The sequence below is a fragment of the Sturnira hondurensis genome, unplaced genomic scaffold (assembly GCF_014824575.4).
Source record: "Sturnira hondurensis isolate 20B ecotype Veracruz unplaced genomic scaffold, ASM1482457v3 Scaffold0004136, whole genome shotgun sequence".
NCBI classification, from domain to species: Eukaryota; Metazoa; Chordata; class Mammalia; order Chiroptera; family Phyllostomidae; genus Sturnira; species Sturnira hondurensis.
Window position 1 is genome coordinate 45,570,798 of NW_028076767.1, and position 27,276 is coordinate 45,598,073.

The 27,276-nt window shown below is 43.6% G+C and overlaps 1 protein-coding gene across 1 annotated transcript in view; it reads left to right on the forward strand.

The window, feature by feature from the left end:
* The window catches only part of LRP2 (LDL receptor related protein 2), a 196,075-nt gene that overhangs the window by 153,080 nt on the left and 15,719 nt on the right, over positions 1-27,276 (forward strand). The window contains exons 58-73 of the mRNA XM_037044526.1: positions 279-398; positions 1,452-1,568; positions 2,291-2,407; positions 3,491-3,628; positions 6,172-6,294; positions 7,353-7,481; positions 11,399-11,530; positions 12,653-12,784; positions 14,918-15,061; positions 16,532-16,697; positions 19,010-19,138; positions 20,230-20,450; positions 21,223-21,399; positions 23,823-23,942; positions 26,008-26,098; positions 26,949-27,016. Coding sequence (XP_036900421.1) covers positions 279-398; positions 1,452-1,568; positions 2,291-2,407; positions 3,491-3,628; positions 6,172-6,294; positions 7,353-7,481; positions 11,399-11,530; positions 12,653-12,784; positions 14,918-15,061; positions 16,532-16,697; positions 19,010-19,138; positions 20,230-20,450; positions 21,223-21,399; positions 23,823-23,942; positions 26,008-26,098; positions 26,949-27,016 — 2,124 coding nt within the window. The remainder of the gene's footprint in view (positions 1-278; positions 399-1,451; positions 1,569-2,290; positions 2,408-3,490; positions 3,629-6,171; positions 6,295-7,352; positions 7,482-11,398; positions 11,531-12,652; positions 12,785-14,917; positions 15,062-16,531; positions 16,698-19,009; positions 19,139-20,229; positions 20,451-21,222; positions 21,400-23,822; positions 23,943-26,007; positions 26,099-26,948; positions 27,017-27,276) is intronic.

Below are 27,276 nucleotides of genomic sequence, written 5' to 3' on the forward strand. Positions count from 1 at the left end.
TATTCTTCCTTTCTAGGACATTGTTGCAAATTACAAACCAGATACTGATTCATTGTCTGAACAGTTTCTACAAATGAGACTGGATCTAGTTTTGAGGAGTAGGACAGGCTCAGGTTAGCCAAAGAGGATCATTGACAGTGAGCGTTGCTGGCATTCCTTTCTCTGGGAGCTTTGAGAACATGGTAGCAGATTTTCAGATTCTCACCAGAAAGCCATCGCTACTCTGGCATTTCCTGATGACTGGCTTGTGAAGTCTTTGCAATGACTGTGCTTTGCAGAGGAGATGACGTGCAAACCTGAGGGGGTTTTTCGCTGTAATAATCACCGATGCATCCCTCTTCGCTGGAAATGCGACGGACACAATGACTGCGGAGATCACTCAGATGAGGAAAACTGTGGTGAGTTCAGGGTCCTGTCATCCTTAAGTGCAGTCTGAGCTGTGGTGTCTGATCTTTGCCCATAATTCAACCGTCTGTGCCATTCATCCTAAAGGGCAGGCAGACAACTATGTAATCTCTTACCTTCCGCTAACTGGTACGTTTCTACTTTTTCTTTTTCGGACATAAGCAAACTCTGGGATGAGGATGTTTATCTGAGTATACCTTTAGTTTGTTGAATTTATTTGTTTATACCCAGCTTTTTTTTCCAAAAAAGAATTTGAGGTGACATAATAAAGGACAAACATAATATGATAAATAGAGTAGAAATAAAAGATCAGGGCCAAGAGAAACATAAAAAGGAAAGGAAAGGTGCTAATCCAAAGATATTATTTCTTAAGCTCTTGCCCTAAAATGACCTAAACAGCAGAGGAAAGAGAACTGGTATTTTAGATTTGTCATCTCACCTGGAATAGTGACTGTATTAGGAGGTCAAATGGCTAAATGCAGGTCAAGTTTTAGTTCCTCTCTCCCATGGAAGGTGCTGACTATAGGAAACTGGACAGGGAGGGAAAGGAAAGGAAAGCAGAGATCGGATCACACCAAGCCACATAGAATACACATGTGTTTTGAAGAGAGTTTTAATAAGGACCTTCCCTGAGCACACGCCACTGCCTCATGGTCATCAACTTCAGACTGATACGAATACATTCTAACTTGAGTCATGGTTTGGGAGAAAAGAAGTGATCGTTATTTGCCACAGGCAATGGAGAAAATCAGTATACTGATCATTCTTCTACAAAAAGACAATCTAACTGGCCTCTTATGATTTATATGAAAGTTCACGTTGAATCCTGTAGGAGGTTACCTAGAGTTTTATGAAATTGAAATTTCTCTTAAGATTAAATTACCTCTTACAGATTGAAAATGGAGGTAGAAAGTCTAGTTTTAGAGGATGGACAGTCTGCCCAAGCAGACCTCTGTGACTTGGGACCCCAGAGGGCTTCAGGCACGAACCTGTCTTGTGTGTGATTCCTGGTACCCACTGATGGCCACGTGCTTCTTCCTTTCTAGTCCCTCGGGACTGCACAGAGAGCGAGTTTCGGTGTGATGATCGGAGATGCATTCCCTCCCGATGGATATGTGACTTTAACAATGACTGTGGAGACAACTCAGATGAGCGGGACTGTGGTAACTGTCACAATTCTCTGAGAGGCTTGTAGGGAAGGCAGCATCTTTGACAAAAGTAGGGTCTGCAAATGAGTGTGTGTAAGGTTTTGAGAATAAAATGATTTTTGTGTAATTTATGGACTTCGTCAACCTTAGCATTGCACAGTACCTTCTGCTCTGTATTTTCTATGCTTTGCTTTTAACTTATAGCAGTCTAATCAATAATGAGAGAGGGAAACGCAAGAGATTTTTTTTTAATCTCATTTTAACTTAAACATTGCCTAGGAGTAGAATTTAATTTGCATTGCCTCGTTAACAAATAAAAACATCAGTCTTCCTATTACTTCCCAGAAAGTGGCCTTATAGCACTGTAGCTTTCCGGAGTACAGGTCAGAGCATTGGGAAAGGAATCATGAAGCCCAAGTAGTTTTTATAGCTCTTTACTGAGGAAGGGGTGGGTCTGTGGAAAATCAGCAAACATTAAAAGTTGAGGAATACAGATTTATGAGGAAAAGCTTAAGAGACCTAGGAGAAGTAGATACTTTATCTCCCTACTTTGCTTGGGGAAGGTGTGAGTTTTGAGAGTTTATTCGTTATTCATTCCAACTATAAGTTGTGGGTTTGCGGTCAGCCAGTGACAGGATGTGGACTGGAATGTGACTGAGTAGTTACTACAGCCCCTGCAGCTAACATCTGTCTGAGAATTCCAAGGCATTCTGGGAATGACAGTCTTTTTTCTTCAGAGATGAGGACTTGCAATCCTGAATATTTTCAGTGTGACAGTGGACACTGTGTGCCTGACGACATGAAATGTGATGGAGTCATGGACTGTACCGATGCCTCTGATGAAACAGTTTGTCGTGAGTTCCTAGACTCCTCTGCACTGTTTATTTGAATTGTATGGGTATGGGGTATGGCAACCAGAACCCACCTCTTCATCAGCCACCACGTCTTAGATTAAAAGGGCATAGGGATTTTCTAGGCAGCACTCATTGATAATTAGTTATCAGTTCACCTGGGGTCTGAATTACTATATCCAAATATTTCACAGTAGTCATCCAAGGGCTTTTCATTTAAAAATACTTTAAATAAAGAATATATTAAGCATCTGTGCTATCAAAGTATTTATATACAGCTACTATATAAATCATTAATTGGGTAAAAAACATTGTAGGTAAAAAGAATATTCAAGCGATTGTCCTGGCTGGTGTGGCTCAGTGGATTGAGCGTGGGCCTGCGAACCAAAGGATTGTGGTTCGATTCCCAGTCAGGGCACATGCCTGGGCTGCAGGCCAGTTCCCAGCAGGGGACACAGGAGAGGCAACCGTACATTGATATTTCTCTCCCTCTCTCCTTCCCTTCCCTTCTAAAGATAAATAAATAAAATATATTAAAAAAAGAATATTCAAGCATTAAATGAATAGTATAGAGAACTTGGGCTGGGTATTAGACCATGCTGAATTTACAGCATTAAAATGTTTCTGAATTGCATGATGGTATATAAAAATTGTTTAAAAACATAATGTCAGTATGACCAGTCACATTTTGCTCTTTATAAATCACCGAATAAATAATAACTGTTGGATATCCATGATAGATATTGTTGATGAGCAGGTTGCCCTATTGTAAATCTTCTTTCAAAGAGACTAAGTATACAAATGCATCACGGGTAAAGCCAGGGCTGACACAGCCGAGGAGCTGCCCTTGCCTCTAAAAAAAAGTCCATCGCCACCCACAGAATGACTCATGTCATTGGCAGTGGCTGGGACAACTGTCCCTAAGAAATATTCCATCAGCATTTCAGACAGTTTAAGGCCACAACGCATGTGGATGAATAAGAAAGAGCAGGCTGGAAAGGAGAGTGCTTAAGGGAGCAAGAGCAGGTTCGCTTCTCAAATCCAGTAACTTCTAATCATTTGAATATGTATCTTCCCCACCGACAGCCACTCGCTTTCCCAATGGTACCTACTGCCCAGCTCTCAAGTTTGAGTGTAAGAATCACGTCTGTGTGCAGTCATCTTGGATATGCGATGGTGATAACGACTGCGGCGATGGTTCTGATGAAGAACTCCACCTGTGCTGTAAGAGGGAACGGGATGGAGTGGCTGGGAGCAGTGCTGTCTGGCAAAGCCGACGTGTTTTTTTATGAGGGGCCTGTGGTCCTGGAGGCAGTTGCACAGTTTGAGTACTAGACACATGATCTGCTTCCCTGTGATTTCTCTTAGCCTTCGTGCTTAGTTCTCTATTTGGAATATGAGAAAGTTGGCCAAACATTTATGGTTTTAAACATTTTATGGTCTTAGAACACAGTAACTTCAAAAGAAATGCTAGCCGGAAACTGAATGTGGGTAAACAGAGACAGATCTGGGTGGCTGGAGTCTGGGTAAGGGTGTTGAACCTCTCCTTCATCTTCCTACTTTTGGTGCCCTTCAAAACATCTCTTCCAAGCCTCTAGGCTGCAGGGGTGTCCAACCTGTAGCCTGCGGGCCCCACGCATCCCAGCATGGCTGTGAATGCAGCCCAACACAAAATCGTAAATTTGCTTAAAACATTATGTTTTGCGATTATGTGTTGCAATGTATTTAATGTGTGGTCCAAGACAACTCTTGTTCTTCCAATGTGGCCCAGAGATGCCAAAAGATTGGACACCCCTGCTCTAGAGCTTCATAGAACAACTTAGGAAATTCAAGGCCATCTAATTCCTTTCTATTGCAGGACACATATTTTTTAAACTAGTGACTGTCAGTTTGGGTGCACCTCAGAACCCCTCAGGGAGAAATGTTTCAAAATCACATGCCCTGGCCCCACCCCAGGCTTAGACCTAATGCACCATAATCTCCAAGGATAGGGTCTGGGCAAATGTCTATTTTTAAAAGCCCCATAGTTTTTAATTTAGTGCCCTGGTTGAGAACTACTAATTTTAACAAAATGAATGAAAATCAAGTTTGTTTTGATCTGTTTGCTCTGTGTTTGGAGTCACTGGAAAGACTCTGGGGCGATTGTTCCCAAAGGGGCACCCCTGGGCTAGGAGGCTCCACTGTATCACTTGGGAACGTACTAGAAATGCAGTTTCATGGGCCCATCCATCCAAATTTCTGACAGTGGAGCCCACCAGTCTCTGCATTTACTAAGCCCCACAAATAATTCTGATGCAAGCTTAAGGTTAATAATTTTGTGTAAGTAAAAGGCCTTAGCACAGGAGAAGACACCCCAGAAACGTGCTTGCTGGAACTCTTGATTAGCTCCTAGTCTGGCTCCAATGCAGTTTGCTCCTGGAGTTCACAGGGTCCCTTCTGTTTGGTTTCCTGGACTCATCGCTAGTCTTTTATCTCAGGGATTTGGCTCTAGAAAAAGATACACCAGAATATTTCCTTTCCTTCAGAGAACTGTAATTAGTGTACGTTATATTTTCACAGTGGCATTCCAACATTTTCGTTGCCATCTCTTTTCTTGTTAGGAACTAACAATGTTTTGTTTTTCTTTTAACTTGATGAATCTTGAAAAATGTCTTAAGCATACGTAACTTTCAAAGAAGTTCTTAGGAAGTTGCTTCCCTCTATAATATACAATGTCCATAGCTATTAAAATTAAACTTTGGAGAGGCAGAGACACAGTCACATTAAAAAGTGTCAATACTGTTTTATTGTGCTGCACTTGTATTTCATATCAAATCATTCTGTGAGCCATACTTCCAAGAACCAGCTCTTGGATCTGAGTCTTTCCCCCAACTGACATCATTACAAGTCTCTCCGCTGGCTCTCTGTGTGTAACATAAAGGCAGAAGGAAATCACACAGTCCGAGCCCCCTGGGTGTAATAAAAGAAGACCCCGCACAAGTGTTGAGCTACTGAATTGCTGTACTTACAAAGAACCATGCCCCTGTCCAAAATAAGTAAGGGACCTGGGTCCTACCCTTGGGTTCCTCATAGGCGCACCTCATAGGTGTAACTCTGGATAACAATGGTTCAGGGTTTGATTTTCAGGTATCGACTTGAAATATAATAGATGAGGGAATTTGGGAAGCAGAGTCCATCACTGTGTAAAACTAATAAAAAGACTTCATGCTCTGGAGGCTTGATGACAAATGATGTCAGAGACAAAGACAATGGCCTCCTGACTATTAGAATAAGAGCTCACACGTGCATGGTTCTGCTGGCCCTCCAGTCTCACGGCCCATTGTCCTCCTCCCTCTGTGCTCCAGCCACAGAGCATTTTATTCGGGTCCAGAAACCTTCCATGACTCAGAATCTTCCCATATAATGAGCATATGCAGCCTCCTCTGTACCCAAGATCAATTCGGTACCCCCTGTAGATGCTTTCATAGCACATGTACTTTGTGGCTCTTACCACAGTGGTAGCTGAATTGGTAAAGTCCATTTCTCTGCCAGAATGAATGTTCCACAAGGACTAGGTCTGTGGGTTTCTTGTTCCCCGTTGACTCTGCTGTCTAGTCCAGTGCTGTGCTGTATATCAGGTCCTCAAGATGTACTTGTCGACTGGCTAATTGAATGAGCAAATGAATGGATGTATCAAGCAAGCTTGGTGCTGACATAGGAGCAGTTTAGATACTGATGTTATGTTCTACTCTTAAACTGTATTTTTGTTTTTTCATCTTTTGTTCTAGTGAGCGTTCCCTGTGAGTCACCGTACCGTTTCCGGTGTGACAATAATCGCTGTATTTATAGTCATGAGGTGTGCAATCACATAGATGACTGTGGAGATGGAAGTGATGAGAAAGCAGAAAACTGTAAGCAAAAGTCAAAAGGGAGGAGGAAAAGCTAAGGGCCCCAAATTGCAGTTTGCAAAATATACCTCTGGCATTTCAGTTTGTTCTACAGAAGTTTGAGCTGCCCCTAGGACTGTCAGCAGGTCTCTGCCGACACAACTGTTTACCAGACACTAATAAACGTAGGCATTACTCAGGTGCAACCTTTCCCCACTTACTTTGGATCTGTTTGTTTCCCGTCAGTTCTGAAAGTCAATAACCTCAGTGTTCCTTATGGGACATAGTTCTTGAACCCTTTCTGTTTCTTTGCATTGTTTTTCTCGTGCACTTTTGCCTCAACTGTTCATCAGTTTTATTCAGCGCATCTTGAAAAATAGATGGGCAGTCCTTTCAACCAGCTAAGGTTTTACTGGGCCTTTGTGTCTCAAAGCCGCTTAAACTTCATACTCTTACTGCTTGGGATCTAAATGCAGTTGGCTTTTTCCACCTGGCAGATTTCTGGACTTGGCTTTCTTTCATTTCTGCTTGTAAATCAGTCAGTGCTTTCCTGAGCTTATTTCTTTGTTATACTGCTTTGCCAAACTCAGATAACGGCAAACAACGCCCATCACTAACCCTCTGTTTTCTAAGCTCTTTCATGAGACTGACTTCAGCAAGCATGTGGTCAGCCTTCTGGTTTTTCTGAAGCTTTGCTGAATGCTTTGCCATTACGTAATGCAGCTCTTCATCTCTCCTGCCTCCAGTGTCCGTGTCCCATGATTTGCCTCCTGACTGTGAAGCCAGTGTCAGGTGGTTGATGTTTTTGTCATGAGGCCACCTGGCACACCTGGCTTTCAAGGTTGCCACTGCATGGGGGCGTGTGAGCTTCTAATTGCTTTAGTCCAGAAGTGACACATCACTTCCAACTCATAGTCTGTTGACCAGAACTAGTCCCATGGTCCCCACATATTTGCAAGGGAGACTGGGAAATGGCGGGAAGCACAAGCTTTTTGGTGAGTGGTAACTGTCCCTGCCACAGAGGGAAGCGTTTTGTTTTGCAGAAGAAAAACTTTTGACTTTAATTTGTTCTCACATTACAGGTGTAGGTCCGACCCCTAGACCTTGTAGAGAAGATGAATTTAAGTGTAGCAACAAGCATTGCATTTCACAGCACCTCGTATGTGATGATGTCAATGACTGTGGTGACCAGTCTGATGAAACGGGTTGCAGTAAGTACTTGTTTTTATGCTTCGTTGTGATAATTCGGGCCTATCTGATGGAAGCCTTCAATAACGTAAGTAAATGATACCACATATTTCTCTTTAATTTACTCTGTGTACTGAGTGGCGGTCAAGCCCACCACTGCCTGGTGTTGAGCACTTTACTCTACCAGGCATTGAGCCAAACACTATGTGCGTTATCTCATTCCACCCTTTCAGCAATCCAGTGAGTGAGGTTTCTCTCTCTCCCCCAGAACCCCCTTACAAACGAGAAAACCAGCTTACAGGTTAAATAAAGTGGTCATGTCTTTCTTTCTCTTAGTAAGATGTTGAGTCAGGATTTGGGATCTGATCCACCTCGCTGTAGAACGCATCCCCTTCTCAGTTCACTCAGTGCCTCTTAGCTGCATATTTTGTTTACCAGGCTTCACATTTTCCCATCTTAACCCAAATGCAGTATCATTGGCACTTAGGGGAGAAGCTTCTGAGGGTGGTTGGTAAAGATAGGAATGGCACAGGACCTTGGAAGGAACATTTTTATTTTTAGAGGAGTTTGTGTGGGAAAACACAACCAAGGGATGGTTCTGTCCCAGTACTGTGATAGAAATGTTAGAATGATATGTTAGCAATTCACACCTTTGTAGTCCTTCATAGTTCCTATGAAAGGCTTTCACATATATTATTTAACTTGTCACTCAGGTTAGCCCTATTGGGTCACTGCTATTATGTCTATCTGTATAATGAAGCTCAGAGAGCTTACGTAACTTGCTGAAGTCACATAGAGTGGCAGAGGCGGAACCCGAACAGTCCCGTGACCCCAGACCAGGAGAGCGGCCCTCTAGTTCCTCTGCTGTTAGCTGTGCCTCTTTGGGTAGCTACTGGCTTCTCCAGGCTTCCGTTTCTTTATAGGAAGAAGGAGGGAGTTCTTCAAATACTAGGAACCTATGACGTAATCACCTCAGTTAGCTCCATATGCTTTCACCTTCTTGGGTTTTAAGCAGTTTTTTGTGATGCATCCCAAAGATTCTATGGAAACTTGTTTTCTGGGTTAGTTTCAAAAGGGGATGAATGACCAACCATACCATGTTGATTTGCCCTTTCTCACATGAAATTTCTTAGTGGGGTTTGGAGGGTTTTTAAAAAGATTTTATTTATTTATCTTTAGAGAGGAAGGGAAAGAGAGAAGGAGAGAAATATCAATGTATGGTTGCCTCTCGTGAGTCCCCTACTGGGAACTGGCCTGCAACCCAGGCATGTGCCCTGACTGGGAATCGAACCGTGATTGTGTGGTTCACAGGCCCAAGCTCAATCCACTGAGCTACACCAGCCAGGGCTTGGGGTTTGGAGTTTTTTGACACGGTGAAGTACTTGATTACTTCAAGAGTTTTTAGAAAGCATGGACGTGACAGAATTTGCAGAACTGGGTGGTAGATTTGAGTTTGCGTCCAAAGACTGGTATGTGAATAGTTCCAGGCTCTTGGAGTATTTCCAAGTTGGGCTTCGGTCAAACATGGACTCTCTTCCAGTTGCCTGAGCCAATTAAAAGGCTTAAAATTGACTACAGTAGATTTTATTCAAGTGACATTTAATTAAAAGCAAATTTAATTAAAAAAATTTTGTATGTCTGGTTTTGGTAAATCTGCTATTATATGGATTAAGAAAGTTACTATTTTCCAATGAAAGAAGTTATAAGAAGGTCCTGGTGTAGCATCTGCTCTTGTTAAGGACTCTTATTTCATCAGTGTGTAGTTGTTAAGAGCTCAGACTTTATTATAAGGCTTTTATGCGTACAGCTCTGACGTATGAACTCCAAGGGCAGCATTCCACTGAATGACGTTGTGCTTTATTTAGTGGTTGCTTTTTTTTNGAACTGGGTGGTAGATTTGAGTTTGCGTCCAAAGACTGGTATGTGAATAGTTCCAGGCTCTTGGAGTATTTCCAAGTTGGGCTTCGGTCAAACATGGACTCTCTTCCAGTTGCCTGAGCCAATTAAAAGGCTTAAAATTGACTACAGTAGATTTTATTCAAGTGACATTTAATTAAAAGCAAATTTAATTAAAAAAATTCGTATGTCTGATTTGGGTAAATCTGCTATTATATGGATTAAGAAAGTTATTATTTTCCAATGAAAGAAGTTATAAGAAGGTCCTGGTGTAGCTTCTGCTCTTGTTAAGGACTCTTATTTCATCAGTGTGTAGTTGTTAAGAGCTCAGACTTTATTATAAGGCTTTTATGCGTATAGCTCTGACGTATGAACTCCAAGGGCAGCATTCTACTGAATGACGTTGTGCTTTATTTAGTGGTTGTTGTTTTTCTTTGAAACTCAAATGTTTGTAGTTTATTCAAACCACATACACCTATACAGTCAGTACCCTAAGGGGCTCTGAGAAGTGGTTAGGTTCACCTTATCGCCTACTGTAGAAGACAGGTAGAAAAAAAATCTCTTTGGATTTGAAAGAATTTAGTCAGGAGGTGCCACAGTCTCTTTGACTAAAAATGTAGAAGCCTGTTTCCAAGAGACTTCTGAAGAAGTTTAAAGAGGTTTGAGATCCTTTTTGGAGATAACCCCCTTTCACACCCCACTCTCCTTCCCATTAGCTCCCACTATCTGATTCTATCCTTGTCAGCTTCACTGTAAGACCTAGGTCTGGAGGTGTATGAAGACTCGGGATAAAAGGAGCAACCTGATCAGAATGACAGGTGTGAAAGGCAGATGGCCTGGACAGATATTTGGCAGAGACAAGACCTGGGGGCAATGCTGAGCAGCAAACTGTTCTAAGTGGAGTGTGGACTGTCGAAAGGCTGCCCTGGAGGGTCTGGACCCCGAAACAGCAGGGGTAACAGGAGTTGTCCGTGTGGGCCCTACAGAGATAAACTAGTAGTTGAATTTTTTATTATGAAAGTCATAAAATCCGGAAAATACATTAACAATCAAAAGTTAAAATCACTTGAACCCTATCATTAAGAGAGAACTAATCCAAGTTTGGTATTTCTTGATATTTAAAACAATTTTAAAGAAGTATTCTATACTAAATTGTGTTACAATCTTTTACTTCATTTACTAGAGATATTTCCCGTGTGAAAGTATCATTTGAAATCAAGAATTTTAAAGATTGCATGGCAATCCATTGTGTAGATAATCATAAATCCTAAACATTGATTCCGAGATGCACGTTTATCCCCGGCAAGATTTCTCAGCAAGTAGGTTGGAGTGTCGTCCCGTACGCCAAAGTGTTGCAGGTTCGATTCTGGCTCAGGGCACGTACCTAGCTTGTGGGTTCGATCCCCTGTCGGGGCACGAATATGAGGCAGCCGATCAATGTTTATCTCTTACATCAATGTTTCGATCTTCTTCCTCTCTCTCTCTCTTTCTCTAAATCAATAAACACATCCTTGAGTGAGGATTAAAAAACACATCTTTGAGCATGTTTATTTTTACTTTTAATATCTCTGAAACCAGGATATATTTTAAACTTAATAACATGCCACAGTGTAAGTCCCAGATCTTTTCTATTTTAGTGTGACATACACAATGTTGCATTAGTGGTGCCTTAGATTTGATAAAATGCAGTACACCATAATTTAGTCCCTGTTGTTGAATGTACATTCAAGTTGTTCTCAAAACTTTCTCATTATAATCCTTAAACATAAATTATAGTGCATACATTTATTCCTTCTTTAAGTCAAAATTTATTAATGTGAAATAACTGGATGAAAGAGTATGAATATTTTTGAAGTCCTTGATATTTACATATTGCGAAATTTCTTTTCATGTATACCAATTTACGGTTCTAGTAGCAATGGTATGACTTATGACTAATATGTGTATTTTGTTGTGTTCTAGCTAACGCTTACTTAGCATTGCACAGTTGTGATGGATCTGATTTGTACCTTCCATTTGCAATGCTGGGATTTTTGTTTTACAGATAAAGGAAAAGAAAGATCGTGTGCTGAAAATGTATGTGAACATAACTGCACCCAGTTAAATGAGGGAGGATTTATCTGCTCCTGTAGACCTGGGTTCAAAGCTGGTGTTTTGGACAGAAACTCCTGTGATGGTAGAGTATATTTCCTACAATTTCTGTTAGAAGAAACTTGCACGTTTGATGTTCTCCACTCATTCCCTTTTATTAAACCATGTTTAATTCTCTTAATGGGACTAAACTTGTGGTTCCATCTCATTAAAATACTTGGGTGCACCCATAGCTTAACTATCAGAGGGTGATGATTGGGTCTGAATATGGTTGTAAGTTATAAATTCATGACATATATAACCAATGATGACAAATGTTAAGATCTGTTTTCTTCGTTAAAATCATGAGCTGTGAACCGCCCCCCCAAACAAACAAACAAACAAACAAACAAAACCTCAGGGATGCCAAGTGCTTTTTCCTGTGCTGTCTCACCAGTGACTTGCAGGGGCTGGCCGCCCGTCCTCAGCGGCCAGCTCTAAAACTGATGAGATTTATGAAGGCCTCAGTGATGACGGCTGTTTGTTGTTTCACTGTGTGAGATCACATTTTTTTAACGAACACAAGTCAAATATTTTATCTTGAGTCAAACAACATATTACAAACCTGTCAGCATAAATGTTTTAATGTATAGAGTTGGAAGATGGCTTTTCAAGATGGTAAGTGATGAGGATGATTTTAAATGTCTTTAACTATTTGAATTTATTGTTTCTAACTAATTTACTGTTTCTAATTTGAATTTACATCTAACGTCAGATGATTGGAAGAGTTCTTTTGCAAGCAGAAGCTTAAGAACTCCATTGAAAAACCAACTCAATCACTCCCATTCCTGAAGCTGGTTAGCAGAAGGGAAAGTGCTCATAAAACAACACCTGCTTCCGGAAAGGGAAAAGTTTGTTCTGCTATTGCACAGAGTCAAACTGCTTCTGTTTAAACCCTGTCTTCATCACTTACCGGCTTTGGGACTTTGGGTTTCATAACAGTCCATACCTTACAGAGTCTTTCTAGAAGATTGAGTGAGGAGGAAAAACATGGAAAGTGTGTGAAATAGTATCTGAAACACCAGAGTATTCTACAAGTGTTGGTATCTGCTTCTTTTCATCTGCAGCCTTTTCAGTCCTGTGTGTGAATATGGATTTAAGCAGAAGCAGGGTTTCTAAAGAGTGGATGGGAGCAGATGTTTCATAGTTGGTTTTATCTTGCCTGCAGATATCAATGAGTGCGAGCAATTTGCCACGTGTCCCCAGAACTGTCAAAATACCAAAGGAAGTTATGAGTGTTACTGCGCCGAAGGCTTCAGGTCCTTGAGTGGCGTCTATGGAAATCGGTGTGAAGCTGATGGTATGAGGGTTCATGTCGGGATTAATTAACTCTTGGAGAAATAAATGTGGATAAGTATGCTATACCAGAACATAAACTTTAGACTTAAAGTCTTATTTTTAATTCATCAGTTACTTCAGCACCCATCCTGTCTCTTCTCCTCTTCCCTCCCTTGCCAGATTAAAACACTAACTACAGTTCCCTAACAAATATTTAGGAATTCAAACAGGAGTCAGGTGTTGTTTTTGCCCTGGAATTAGCCTCTTGTCCACCTTGATGAAAACGTCAGAAGGTGGACGAGACGCCACCCTCCAGAAGAGTCAAACAATGGAAGCTTGCTTATGGGATGGTAATCAGTGGAATGAAATTAATGGGGCTCCCCACTGGGATCAAGGTCTGAGGCCTTGTCATCTGAGATGGATCACAAAAAAGAAAAAAAAAACAGTTACATTTGACTGGGACAAATCAAAGACACCTTGTTAACATTTCCCTTTTTATTGTTTGCAGACAGAATGTGCCAGGAAGCCTGGCACATTCATAAGTTCAAACATCAGTTCTGCAGTTTAGGTTCACGCTGGTATTTGCGAAGCAGGCCTACAGAAAGCAGTAACAAGACTGTTAAATCAGAAGGGTCGCGGTCCACATTTCCAGGGGTGTGATTTGAATCAGTGTATTAACAGGCGAGGGGCGTAGGACTTTATGATCTTGCAGATTTGAGTTTAAAGTTTGTACTAGCAGGGGTATCCAACCTTTCAGTGTCTCTGGGTCACACTGGAAGAACAAGAGTTGTCTTGAGCCACATATTAAATGCATTGCGACATGCAATCACAAAAAAGTCTCATAATGTTTTAAGTAAGCTTACGATTTTGTGTTGGGCCACACTCACAGCTGTCCTGGGCTGCAGGCAGCCTGCGGGCCGTGGGTCGGACACCTGTAAGGTTTAAGGAACTTGATAAGAAAACAGCATTTTATTTTGAAAACCAAGAGTAAAATAGCTATTTAATTTTTTCATACAAATTGGGCTTTTAACATATACATTTGACTAGCATACTTAAATATTTTACCCTCCAAACATTTCTTACGCTGAAGGAAAACTAGGGCAAAAGCATTCAAGCAGTTGGGCTGGTAATTAAGCAGCAAATTATAAAGTGGTTAAATCTTTTAACTAAGAAGATAACTGAAATAAATTAGAATATTCATATAAAACATAATGTCAAGACAGGAAGTTTATAAAGTAAACTTTCAAAGTTACTTAAATTAGATTCAATTGCCATTAGGCAAGTATGTTAAATAGAAACATTTAGACAATGCAACTCAGGATGAGACACCATTAAAATATCTACTTTAGTTGAAAAAAAGTTTTTTAAAAAAAATCAAGAGCAAGCTGTTTTTCGTTATTAGCTGGAAGCGAAATTGGGTCATGGAGCCAAAACTACCTGTTAAAAGAATCATAAAATCTGTCAGTAGAGAGCGAGGAATGAGGACTTCCTGGTAAACTTTTAGTGAGACTATATGTACTTCATTTCTTCTGTGAGATTGAATGTCTGCAATCCTCTTTGTTTTATGGTCAGCAAATAAAGGGGAAAGATCAGTGGAAAAGAAGATGGGGGTCTTGGTCTTGCCTTTCTCTAAACCAGGGGCATCCAACCTTTCGGTGTCTCTGGGCCACACTGGAAGAACAAGAGTTGTCTTGGGCCACACATTAAATACATTGTGGCGCGTAATCACAAAAAAATCTTACCGTGTTTTAAGTACATTTGCGATGTTGTGTTGGGCCGCATTCACAGCCATCTTGGGCTATATGCAGCCTGCAGGCCGGAGGTTGGACACCCCCACAAACTGTTTTCCACTGAGCACAAAGAATAAGCAGTTGACAGTGTCCCCAGCAGAAATGTTAGCTTCCCACCAGACTGGAGATGAGAGCGTCCAGAGTCCTGGATTTTGCAACTCCAGCTGAATGAATAGTCAGCTCTGTCCAACCTGGTTAGCAGAGATAGCCAGACTCCTATAAAAACTCATGTGTTTTTTCTTTTCTTTTTTTGTTGTTGCTGTTGTCGTTAAAGGGGGAGGATACCTGCTATTTTATATCCTACTTTATATCGAAAACTTCAGGTAGAAACCAAACAGGTAAAGCAATCTTTTATTTGTTTATAGGGGACCCTCCTTTGTTGCTACTTCCTGAAAATGTGCGAATTCGGAAATACAACCTTTCCTCCGAGAAGTATGCAGATTACCTCGAGGAACAGGAACACATTCAGGCTGTCGATTACGACTGGGATCCCGAGGGCACAGCGCTCAGTGAGTGTGAACTTTGGCATCTGTCACTGATGTTGATTGAATTACCTGATGTGTAAGGTGTTGAGCTTTGGGGATTTATTTTTTAATGAGTGAATCTTGTTGCATGAGTGGAAACGGAAGATCCTCCTACCCAGCGTGCTCCAGACACCTCAGCATGGTCATGGGTTCCAGGCAACCTTTCCCCGTTTCTCACCAAACCTCTTGCCGTCCCTGGGACTTACGCTTTCAGGACCACTTCACATCCCTTTGTTTAATGCTTCCTTGTCTTTGCTTACCCAGATCTCGTTCTTCCGCACTGTTGCACACCTGGCAGACTTCTACGGAAACTTCAAACACCCAGTGCAGATGTCACCTTCTCTGTGACATCGTCTGTAACTCCTGCCGGCACAGTGTTGTGACTGCTCAGCCATGAGCCTGTAACATTTTATGCATGCCTTTTCTAAAGCACACGTTGCACTGAGTTAGAGTTATTTGTCCACATATTCTTCTCCTGACCTCATAACCATGTGCTCTTTGGAGCCAGAGACTGAATCTGATTCATGTCTACATGCCTAGCACCTCACCCAACCTCCAGGACAGCGTATGTGCTGGGTGCTCAAAAAATCTAGTTTCATGAATAAAAACTTGAGTAGTGCTTATTGTTAAGTCTCTCACAGCTCTGTACGGTGTGCGGGAGGTGGCCATAGGGCAGGAGTCAGAAAAGTCGCTTTCTATGCCTGTCTCTCTCATCTACTAGCCTTATGACCTTAAATAATTGTACCAGTCCTCTGGAATGCCACTTCTTATCTGTAAAGTAAGAGAAGAAATTTTGTTCTGCCTTTCTACCTCTGAGAGTTGTTTTGAAGGTCAAATGAGATCATGAATGTGAAAATGCTTCGCAAACTATTGAAAACTATGCAGTGGAGATTTGTTATTGTGTTTTCACACAGTTACATAATACAGTACGCGTTTAAAGAATATTATATACCTAGGGAAGTATGTGCCTCAAAAGTCACAATCTTCCCATGCTCTTTATAATGCCTGCTGTCCACTGTCGTTTAGTCTGTACATAAAATGAGGCTTCTCATCTGTATGGCTCCTTTATTGTCACTGTTACTGAGTAGGATCTCAAACTCTCAGCAGCCTGCCCCTGGTTTATCTGTATATTCCATTTTGGAAACTAGAACTTGATCCTAATGATAGTAAATATCTGGGATATATTTTAATGAATTACCTTTAGGTAAAGATGACTGAGTATGTATTGGGGTTATCAATTGAAGCATTCGTAGCCAATAGCTCTTCAAGTATGAGAAGTTTTGGGGTTTGATCATATTGGTGTAATTGAATTATTAGTATTATAGGAACAATGAGGAGGTATAGATGTCCATAAAGGAACAGTGCTTCACCTAGTTGCTCTAGCACCTTGACCCCTGTTTCTCTCTTACCTGACGTCCTTAACCTGAAACTGGCATGTGTGTCTTGCCTCTGCAGGCGTCCTGTATTACACTGTGCTAGGGCACGGCTCCAATTTTGGTGCTATCAAACGTGCCTACATCCCCAACTTTGAATCCGGTAGCAATAACCACGTGCAGGTGCTTGACCTAGGCCTGAAATACATAATGCAGCCGGATGGATTAGCAGTGGACTGGGTTGGAAGGTAAGCTTAGCATACGTTCCTTCCCCTCTTGCCTATTCTGTATACCTGGCGTGGCCCCTTCCTGCTCTCCTGGGCATATGAGTTGGGCTGGACCCGGATATGGGCACTGGTGCAGCTGGGTCACGGCTGGGCTTGCTCCAGCTCCAGCAACCACCTGTTTTCCCCAGCGTGTCCTATAAATATGCCCATTTCCATTGTTCTGTGTGAGCCCTGAAAAAGTTTGGCAAAGGACAAAGGTCAAGATTCTATATTTATATCTAGGAGAGTATTATTGCCGCCAGAGTTCTGGATTCCAAAATTAGCCTTTACTGCAGTGGCACTGTTCATTTGGGGAGGAAATGGGACCGCTTCACGGTTCTCCCAGGAAAGCCACTGAGATGAACCATTTCGCCCAGTGGTAATTATTCTGGGGAGGAACAGTCGACACCTTGTGTTTTTAGTGGGCTATGTTGTCTGAACAGATTGGAGATTTGACTTCCCTGTTTAATCACCGGGGCTTTTTCTTAGTAGAGGTGTCAGCTCCACAGTCCTCTTTTAGGTTTCTGAGGTCCCCGGGGAGCAGAGTCACACATTTTGGATGATCCCTACGTAAGACCTCTAAGCAGGTTTCTCATAAGGTAGATGCATGAGCTGCAAACTCATGTGGGAAATGTCAGTAAGCTCCTTCTTCACTGAAGAGCCTTGTACTGCGGTGACATTGGTAGAAAAGCGACAGCATGAGAAACAGAGCTCAAGCAGAATCCCCTGTGTCCTTGAAAATGAACTAACAATGGAAAAATGTTTGATAGAAAAGGCTCAGGGTCTTTCTGCCCTCCATGAGAATGGAAAGTAACTTGCCTTGTTAGTTAATTTGCACCTTTAAACACACTTGTCTGGTGTTCCTGGAAGACTTGAACATCTCTGAAGAAGTTAATTAGGTCCCCACTGTGCCTGCAGGCTAACAGGAGAGACTCGTTTTAGTATTTTCTGCCAAGAAGTAAAACCTAAGAGAATCCAGAACTTGAAACTCTTGACTTTAACACTTCTTCCTAAAAAACAAGCGGGCTATGCCAGATTTATCTTCATGTTTGAAGCTTGACCCCTCTTTCAGGCTTAAGGAAAGAATGAATTAAGAAATGGATGGACATCCTTCTGTTTGTGAGAGACTGAGACCTGCAAGTCTTAGGGGTGGAAGAAGCCCAGGATGGCCTGGCTGAATTGTTTTGGAAGGCTGCTTTCACTGACCCGTGGAACCAAGGCCAGATTCCTATTGGTTCCAGTGGGGTTCTTGGGCTGAGAAGGAAGTTGACTCATGGGCAATCAGAATTAAAGGAATAGCCCCAAAGTGCTTAAGACTGTTACCTGGGAAGGCATGTCTCATACTAATGCCGGATGTAAGGTCCACCCTCATTCTGGTCCCAGCTGATTCAGCGGCTTTGGCCAATCAGGCTGGAGTTCCGTCCTTCCCACCTTCGTCCCTGTAACCTTCCGAATGTGCCCCCTCAGCAGTCCCCAGAGTGGGAGACCATGCCCAGGTCGCTAGCATCTGAGTAGCCGTCTTGCCAGCCAGAACTCCCAGACTAAATGCCCCCTCTCATCTTCACGCCTGCTCCTCAGAAGTGACCGGTCTAGACTTTCTGTTTTAGTATTTTCTGCCAAGAAGTAAAACCTAAGAGAATCCAGAACTTGAAACTCTTGACTTTAACACTTCCTCCTAAAAAACAAGCGGGCAATGCCAGATTTATCTTCATGTTTGAAGCTTGACCCCTCTTTCAGGCTTAAGGAAAGAATGAATTAAGAAATGGATGGACATCCTTCTGTTTGTGAGAGACTGAGACCTGCAAGTCTTAGGGGTGGAAGAAGCCCAGGATGGCCTGGCTGAATTGTTTTGGAAGGCTGCTTTCACTGACCCGTGGAACCAAGGCCAGATTCCTATTGGTTCCAGTGGGGTTCTTGGGCTGAGAAGGAAGTTGACTCATGGGCAATCAGAATTAAAGGAATAGCCCCAAAGTGCTTAAGACTGTTACCTGGGAAGGCATGTCTCATACTAATGCTGGATGTAAGGTCCACCCTCATTCTGGTCCCAGCTGATTCAGCGGCTTTGGCCGATCAGGCTGGAGTTCCGTCCTTCCCACCTTCGTCCCTGTAACCTTCCGAATGTGCCCCCTCAGCAGTCCCCAGGGTGGGAGACCATGCCCAGGTCGCTAGCATCTGAGTAGCCGTCTTGCCAGCCAGAACTCCCAGACTAAATGCCCCCTCTCATCTTCACGCCTGCTCCTCAGAAGTGACCGGTCTAGACTTTCTGTTGTCTCACTGTGTCCTTGTAAATTCAGGCACATTTACTGGTCAGATGCCAGGAGCCAACGAATTGAGGTGGCTGAACTTGATGGAAGGTACAGAAAGTGGCTGATCACCACCCAGCTGGACCAACCGGCGGCAGTGGTGGTGAACCCCAAACTAGGGTGAGTACTCGAAGGTGGGGTCTTTCATGGTCTAGGTATTTTCTACTTGGATTCTCAAAAAATTACATGTATTTGATCGATTTTTCTAATTGTATTGAAATTGTCCTTGGACATTTTTGGAGTGGCATCTATGACTATTTTCAAGAATCATATGCCCGGAAGGTCATTTAGGACCCACCAGGCTTCAGACCGGTGCTGTGTAAGGGGAAGGCCTCTGGCCCCAATTTTTCCAGAGCCCAGTTTATCTAAGATCCACACATCCCTCAGTCGAATTTAGCTATTGGTCTATACCCGATGACTGGTTTGGATTAGAGGCTGCATAGTGGTGGCTGGTGGGCTAGCATGGCCCATAGACATCTTTGACTTGAACTAACAGAGCTACAGATTTTTTTCCCCTTAGTTGATCACATAAAAATTTTTGTTTTAAGATCTGTATTTGGGGCTTGAAAAGTGAGAAGAACGGATAACAGTGGTACCTGAGGGAGGCGTGGCTTCCTTGTTGCCACGTTGCCGGGACCTCTAGACAGATCCTGTTCTGTCCTTCACTTGGCGTTTATAGCTGCTCGGTTCCCCTCACTTACCCGGCCTGACTGATCCTCTCTACATATTTGAAGTGGCACAATCCCTGGTTTGCTCAGTTCTTGTATAATTAAGTCATAATTTTGGACACAAACTAATACCTTTAAAAAGAGTTAGAGTGTAAGTAAGCCCCATGACAGGAGGGATCCTTGTTTTGGTCTCTGAGGCATCCCAAACACAGAACTGTGCCTCTCGCCCGGTAGGCAGTCAATAAATATTTTCTGAAGAAGGAACAGCTTTTGTAATCACGTGTGTACTTTACAGGGTTAGGGTGTGTATCCTTGGGCAAGGCTGGCCAGTTTCTGTTGAGGAAGTGAAGTTTTGGGAAGGAGAGAGGCAGATGTGCCAGTTCTCCCTCCCCTCTCTCTGTTTTATAAAGTATAAAAACAGCATCACCTTGCACCCCTGCCACTAAGAAAACCGTGTGATTCCCCTGTGGGAAGTCCGTGCTCCCCTCCAGGGGAGAAGCTTCACTAGGTGAAATGCTGCAGGGAGGAAACCTTCTGTTACAGGATTATGTACTGGACCGACTGGGGCACAGAACCGAAGATCGAGTCGGCCTGGATGGATGGGCAGCATCGGAGCGTCCTGGTTCATGAGGACCTGGGTTGGCCGACCGGTCTTTCTATTGATTATCTGAACAATGACCGCATCTACTGGAGTGACTTCAAGGAGAAAACCATTGAAACCATGAAGTACGACGGCACTGACAGGAGAACCGTTGCCAGTGCAGGTTAGAAACGAAGTAGAATTTCATTTGTAAGATAATCAATGAGCATGTTTCCAGTCTCTTTGCCCATTTTCTTAGAAAGGAATGCTGATTTTAGGAAATGGTTTATATTTTCTTCATTACCACTCCCTCCGGCTCGCAGCTGCAGTTTTAAATGTGAACGAACTCATTAGCAGTAATTATGCCCTTTTTGTTCTTTTTATGTAATTTAAAAAATGCTCTCAGCAGCAGAGAGTGAAATACCCGAGTTGCCAGGTAGGTGGCCCTGATAGAGGTGGTGTTCCTGTGTGCCGGTGGTAATCCGTCCAACCACTTCTAGACACGTGTGTTTAATGGGCCGGCTTCTTTATTGTGCGCAACTGGAACCATCTGGAAGGAGACAAACGTTTTGTTTTCTTATCCAGACTCTGTAGAATGGCAGCAGTCCAACACAATTCAGGCTTTCCTGATAAGTGGTGTCTTAAGTTCAAAGAAAAAAATCTCTGCTGTACAAATTATTTTCCAAAGTAAAATAAAATCAGCAACTTGAAAGTGAGCAAGTCCCCGATAATTTGTGTTTGCCAGTGAGTGTGAATCCAGTTTAATTTTTTTTATTTTGATCTCCCAAAGCAGCACACTTCTGCAGCCTCATGCACAGAAAGTCTGCCTGGATGATCCTGAATTTTCCAGGCATCGTAGTAGTGATTAATCCAAGCAGAATGAGATAGAGGCGGGGGTTAGGGTGTTTTCTCTCCCGTAACCTTGTGTTCTTTTGTTTTCCCTGGTGGGTAAGCAGCAATGAGCCCTTACAGTCTTGACATCTTCGAAGACCAGTTGTACTGGGTTTCCAAGGATAAGGGAGAAGTATGGACGCAAGATAAATTTGGGCAAGACGAGAAAGAAAGAATGATGACAGTGAGCCCTTGGCTCACTCAAGTTCGAGTCTTTCATCAACATCGATACAACCAGTCAGGTAATCACTAACCTTGGGAGACGATGTTCCTCATTATTTCAGATTAATGACTATATTGTTAGAAAATGGCAGTGGATTATAATAGGCTTATCTCTTGCTTTGTGAAAGGGCTGTGTGTGTGTGTTAATTGGCGGTTGAATGAAATTATGTACACCACCAGCAGATCCAAGGTAAAAATATTTCGGTCCTCACTGTTTGGGGTTGTGAGTATGAACTGCCAGGCCACAGAACCCAGCAGGTGCCACACCCCGGCTAAGTGTGAGTTGGGTTAACAGGTCACACAATGGGTTTCCCGAATATCATCCGTTGTACCCACTCTCGCAACCAGGTTAGCAAGTTATCCTGAGCCCTATGAGCCTCCTTCTAAAATTGTGAGGTGCATTTCTACTCGCTCCCCTCTTTTTCATTATGAAACAGTCCTGGGCCCTGTTTCGTAAGTTTACCTGTGTAAGGAGTAGGCTGGAAGGGAAGGGCAAATTTTGAAGTGAGGAAAGGAAATAAGCCTTTAAGTTCTAAATGTCCAATTCTCTCTTCAGTGGCAACCCAGACACGTTACTTCAATTAGTCTTCTCCAAGACTATGTAAAGAGGTTTTATTCTCTATACCCAAGTGACACAACCGATCGACAGGCTTTAAAGTTAGAAATCATTTTTAAATTCATTTCCATCAAACCCCAAACTCAGCATCTTTCCATTCGAGTCGTGATCAGTGTGCCGAGATCCAGGTTGAACGCTGTGGCTCTGTGACCCTTGATAAGCTGCCTCCCTCCCCGTCCCCGTGTGTGAAACAAAGGTGGAGCCTGAGGCCCCCTTAAATTCACTGATAGTCTAACACCCTGAATCAGCCTTAGCAAACTGCAGCTCAGAGATGAGCCTCCCAGGAGATGACGCTGGTGGCAAATGCCCTTTCTGAAACCGCCTTGTGTTGCCGGTCACGACTGCCCGCTCTCCAGCCCCTCTCCGGACATCGGTGGTGCCGTGTCCTAAGTGCTCCTGTGGCTCTCACGCTTGGCAGCTTTACAGGCAGGTGATGAGAGTACATGGTGAGCCCCCTGTGGCCCCTGTGGAGAAGGTTGCCTGGGAGTCAGGCAGAGGGAAATCTGGAGACCACCCCTGAGGGAAAGGCACTGCAATCAGCTGATGCGCTGGGCCCCCTTTGGAAGGTGCCCCGTCCTGTGTAAGTCTGAGACCCCGCCCTGCTGTGCCAGGTTAGAGTCACTCTGAACCAGTAGTTGGCACATTGTGGCACGCATCAGAACCATCTGGAAGGCTTGTTGCACACGTCGTGGTGCCCCACCTGTGGGGCTTACGACTTAAAATGACTTAGGCAGCCTAAGAATTTTGCGTTTCTCACAAGTTTGTAACTGATGCTACTGTTGCTGGTTCGGGGACCACATGTTGAGGATCCCTGCCCCAGGCCCTACTCCAAGTGTGGGTCTTGGACCAGTAGCTTTGGTATCCTATGGCAGCTGATTAGAAATGCAGACTCTCAGGCCCCACCCAACCCTTTGGAATAGATTCCCCAGGTGTTTTGTGTCACACCAAAGTGCGAAAAGCCCTGCTCTTGAGAGCTGAAGAAATGATAAATGGGATAGATTCTGAGTGAGGCTTTTGGGATACACCTTTTTATTTTGTTGCCATGCCTTGTCTATGGTTCCATTTAAGGTGACAGAGAATCGGGATCACAGAGTGTTAACCTGAGAAGGAATTTAGAGATCATCTAACTCTCGCACAAGTCATAATATATGCTAAGGTAGAATTCAGAAGGCTCTGTAACTACTGGAGGGACTTTTAACAGTGATGATGGAGCTCTTTCCCAGACCAATTTCAATTTGAATTCCTGTGACTGGGCATCCATTGGTGTGAATGGTTCCTAGTTGATTCTGATCGTCACAGCTCTAAATTCCCTTGTCTCTCACACACACACACACACACACACACACACACCTCCTTGAAACACAGAAGGAAGTTCTTGGAAGGTGAGGGTGGAAATCACATACAATGTGTGCATTGGATGGACCACACGTAATGACCTACCCAAATTTGGGTATGACAAATCTTGATATAATCATGGGGTCTGTTGAATCATCTTCACTTGCTTATTAGCACTGACCAGTTTTTGAGGTCATTCAGCAACCAGACACCTGCCTTTCAAACCCACTAGGGCGGCAGAGGAAATACTGACGCCAGTAGGAAATGTGAGGGGTGCAGAAGTGGAATGGAGGCGCAGGGCAGGACTGTGCCACTTTGGTGGATGGCGGGGGGGTGATAGTGTAGTGAGGGTGAGCACCAGCCAGGTGGCACGTGGCCTAGAGGTGTTGGGATGTCACTTGTCAGGGCTACCAGTCAGTCGATGGGCATGTTCTTGGCTGGGAGATTCATTTCCTCCTCAGAACCTAACCACTGTTCTCATCTGCTTTCCAGTGCCCAACCGCTGTAAAAATGTCTGCAGCCATCTCTGCCTCCTGAGACCCGCAGGATACAGCTGTGCCTGTCCCCAAGGCTCCACCTTTGTAGAGGGCAGCATCACCGAGTGTAACGCAGGTAGGGGCCTGGGAAAGAGCTGCTCTGCCCTCTTCCGCAGGTTCCCTGTTCGTGCGTCCCCTCCTTCGAGAGCCTGAAGAATTCTGTGTACTGAGTCCTTTGCAGACTGGAGCGATGATGACTAGCAGGGGGGTGAGGGATGCAGGGAATGTGGACAGTGTGGGACCTGAGGTGCCAGACTGAACTGTGCTCTAATGGGTTCTGAGAATTACTTGCCAAGATCTGCAGAGATAGAGTCAGTGTCCATAACTTTACAGTTGTGTTATTTTGAAAAGACATATTGAAGACTGAATTTTCTGTAAGGGCTTTTTTTCCTTCCGCTACCCCGTACTGGACGGCTATCACTCACAAATCCATTCAGCTATAACTGGACTCCTTCGGGGGGAGACCCAGGTTCTTGTGTGGGACGAAGGGGAGGGCTAGAGGGGGTTGGCTGTTTTCCTCACATGTTCATTCTGAAGCTTTGACAAGTGCAAAAAGGACCACATTTTACAATGTACCTGGTGCTGTTGGGAGGTGGAGCTGGAGTGAGAAATCTTTTGAATGATCTGTGGGTGGCAAGACATTTTTTTCAATAATTTTTAAATTAAGGAGAATAATTAGTGCCTGTAACTAGTTTTCAATGCTTTATAAGTACGTTTAAAAAATCATTCTGCATTTCACTAGCGGCCCATTTTATGGCTTACTTACGTCCCTGTTTTAACTGATGGAGAATACAGAGGCTTAACCACCTTCCACCACCAGGGGGAGCAAGCAGCTAAGCAAGGCTCTGCCTTTTGACGTCTCAACCACGGTGAAGAGTTTGACAGGTTTATAGAATGAACCCAGGAAAGAAACTGCTTCTCCCTGCCTCCCTTCCCCTATCCTCACTCTCATCCCAGTGCTATGGGAAATATTGGCAAGATTACAATATTTAGCATTATTTTGAGCAAAATGACGATTTAAAGCTTTCGAGATTTGTTCTGTGCTGTAGATGAATCATCCTGACATTTATTACAACCTCACACCGAAGGAGAGATGTTGTCCAGGTTGTCACCTGATCTACTACTTTGCTCATTTCTAACCAAGTGGATTATATTAAGATTCACATTTAAAAGAGTTTACTGAGTGCCTACTATGTGCTAAGGGCTGTTCTAAGGGCTAGAGATAGTGCAAACAGACAAAAACCCTGGTCTCGTTGAGCTTATATTCTAATAGGACAACAACCCAGTACACATATGATGTCAGGTGGTAAAAAGGGAAAGGAGAAACTGGAAGAAGCCTACGAGGGATGGGGTGAGAGTGAGCTAGCGAGCCCGGGAAAGGCTCTCTGACGAAAGGGATTTCGAGCAGAGATTCAAAATGAGGGACTGTGCCAGAGGGGTGTTAGAGCTCCTTAAACAAGCACACAGGTGATCCGTACTTGCTAAGTATCTTCTGGGTATAAGACAAACTCCAGTGACCCATCAGCCATATCCAGGGGATCCTTAGGGCCTGAGCTGGAGCCGGGACCAAGAGCAAGGATAGTTTGGAACATCAGGTCCAAAATAGTTTGAAAAAACCAGGTCTCCAACCAGCTGTCTGTCACGCATCTGCGTATCTGTATCCGTGTGTCTGTTTATTGATGGATGGGTTACTGATGCTTTGGAGCCTTTAGTTGAAGTCTGGAGGTGTGCCTAAATTGAACTCTTGGTTTTAATGGGGTTCACAGAGCAGATGGACGCTTCAAATGAGAAGGTGGATGTCCTAAGAGATTTCTTTACCACAGTTTCTTTGAACTATTAATGTCTGTTGTGGAGCCTAGCATCTCTACACTGTTTTTTGTGGGGGAGATGCTATACACTGCCCTTTTCTTTCTATCAAATGTATGTTATTCTCCAAGACCTTATTATTGATAAGGATATTGATAAGGAAATTCACCTGACTCAAGGGGAAGGTAACGTTTTTTTGATAGGGAGACTAATTAGCTGTCCTGCCCCCAACTACCCCATCCCCACCCTTGACCCTGGGCTGGAAGCAATTTGCATGGTTTAGGTGCTCTGCTAAGTATGCTGACTAACACGTGCATGGCCTTCCCTTTCTGCAGCCATCGAAAATCCTATCATCATGCCCCTCCCATGCAGGTGTATGCACGGAGGAAATTGCTATTTTGATGAAAATGACCTCCCCAAATGCAAGTAAGTCTGAATGTTGAGGCCCGAGCTGTAGGATTTGCCTCTTCTGGGGGAATTCAAGACCTGAAAGTTGCCAGAAGAACAAGCACAGAAGCCTTGGCAGTTCACTAATTGTTCCGTCTTAACCAGCTTGCCCTCCCTTAGGAAGTCCAGAGAGAACTAAGGCAGCGCTTCTCAAACTGTAGCATGCTTACGAACCCCTCGGGGCCTGGATCAAATGCCCTTGTCATTCAGAGGGATTCGGCATTCCTAACAAGCTCCCAGGAGGTGCCACAGGACTGTGGGCCCCACTTTGGGAGAGCAGGGAGTTAGAGAAAGGGCACCTACCACGCTTTCCCGCTCCCTGGGGATGGTCAGTTATAACTGGACGGTGGGAGAGCAGCTGCCAGCAAAGCTGCTTGGAGACTAGGGGCCCGTGGTGAGCAGAGACTCGGCTTGAGACTTGGGAAGAGGAGAGTTATTGAGAAAGCGCTAATACAGGATAAGAGAAGCGGGGCTCTTTCAGAAGTATTTACTAAAAGCAGAGCCAGGGAAAAAAGACAATCATGCTTTCTGTTTTTTCTTTATAAGGAAAAATTCCACAGGTTAGAGAAGACACCGGTAGGTGTATCTGATGAGGTCGACCTTGTAGATGCCATAGCTGTTACACGGAGAGTGAATTTCCAAAGTCGGGTTACCCTTCACTCTGTTCCTCATCTCAGGCAGAGTAAATGAAAATCGTGCAGGACACTGTTGTCTGTTCAGTGTATAATTTACTCAGCCAAGCCTTGCTCTACCTCAAGATGCGCTTACACAATTGCAGTAGACACCTAAGAAGGCAGTACCTTGTGAACAATTCTTCTTTTACTTTCAGGTGTCCGAGTGGCTACATGGGAAGTTACTGTGAAATAGGGCTTTCGAGAGGCATTTCTCCAGGAACAAGTAAGTTTTAAGAATGTGAGCGATCTGCCCTGGCTGGTGTAGCTCAGTGGATTGAGCGAGGGCCTGCGAACCACACGATCGCGGTTTGATTCCCAGTCAGGGCACATGCCTGGGTTGCAGGCCAGTTCCCAGCAGGGGACTCATGAGAGGCAACCATACATTGATATTTCTCTCCTTCCCTTCCCATCTAAAACAAATAAATAAAATATATTTAAAAAAAAAAAAAGAATGTGAGCGATCTGGAAACCGTTCACAGAGCC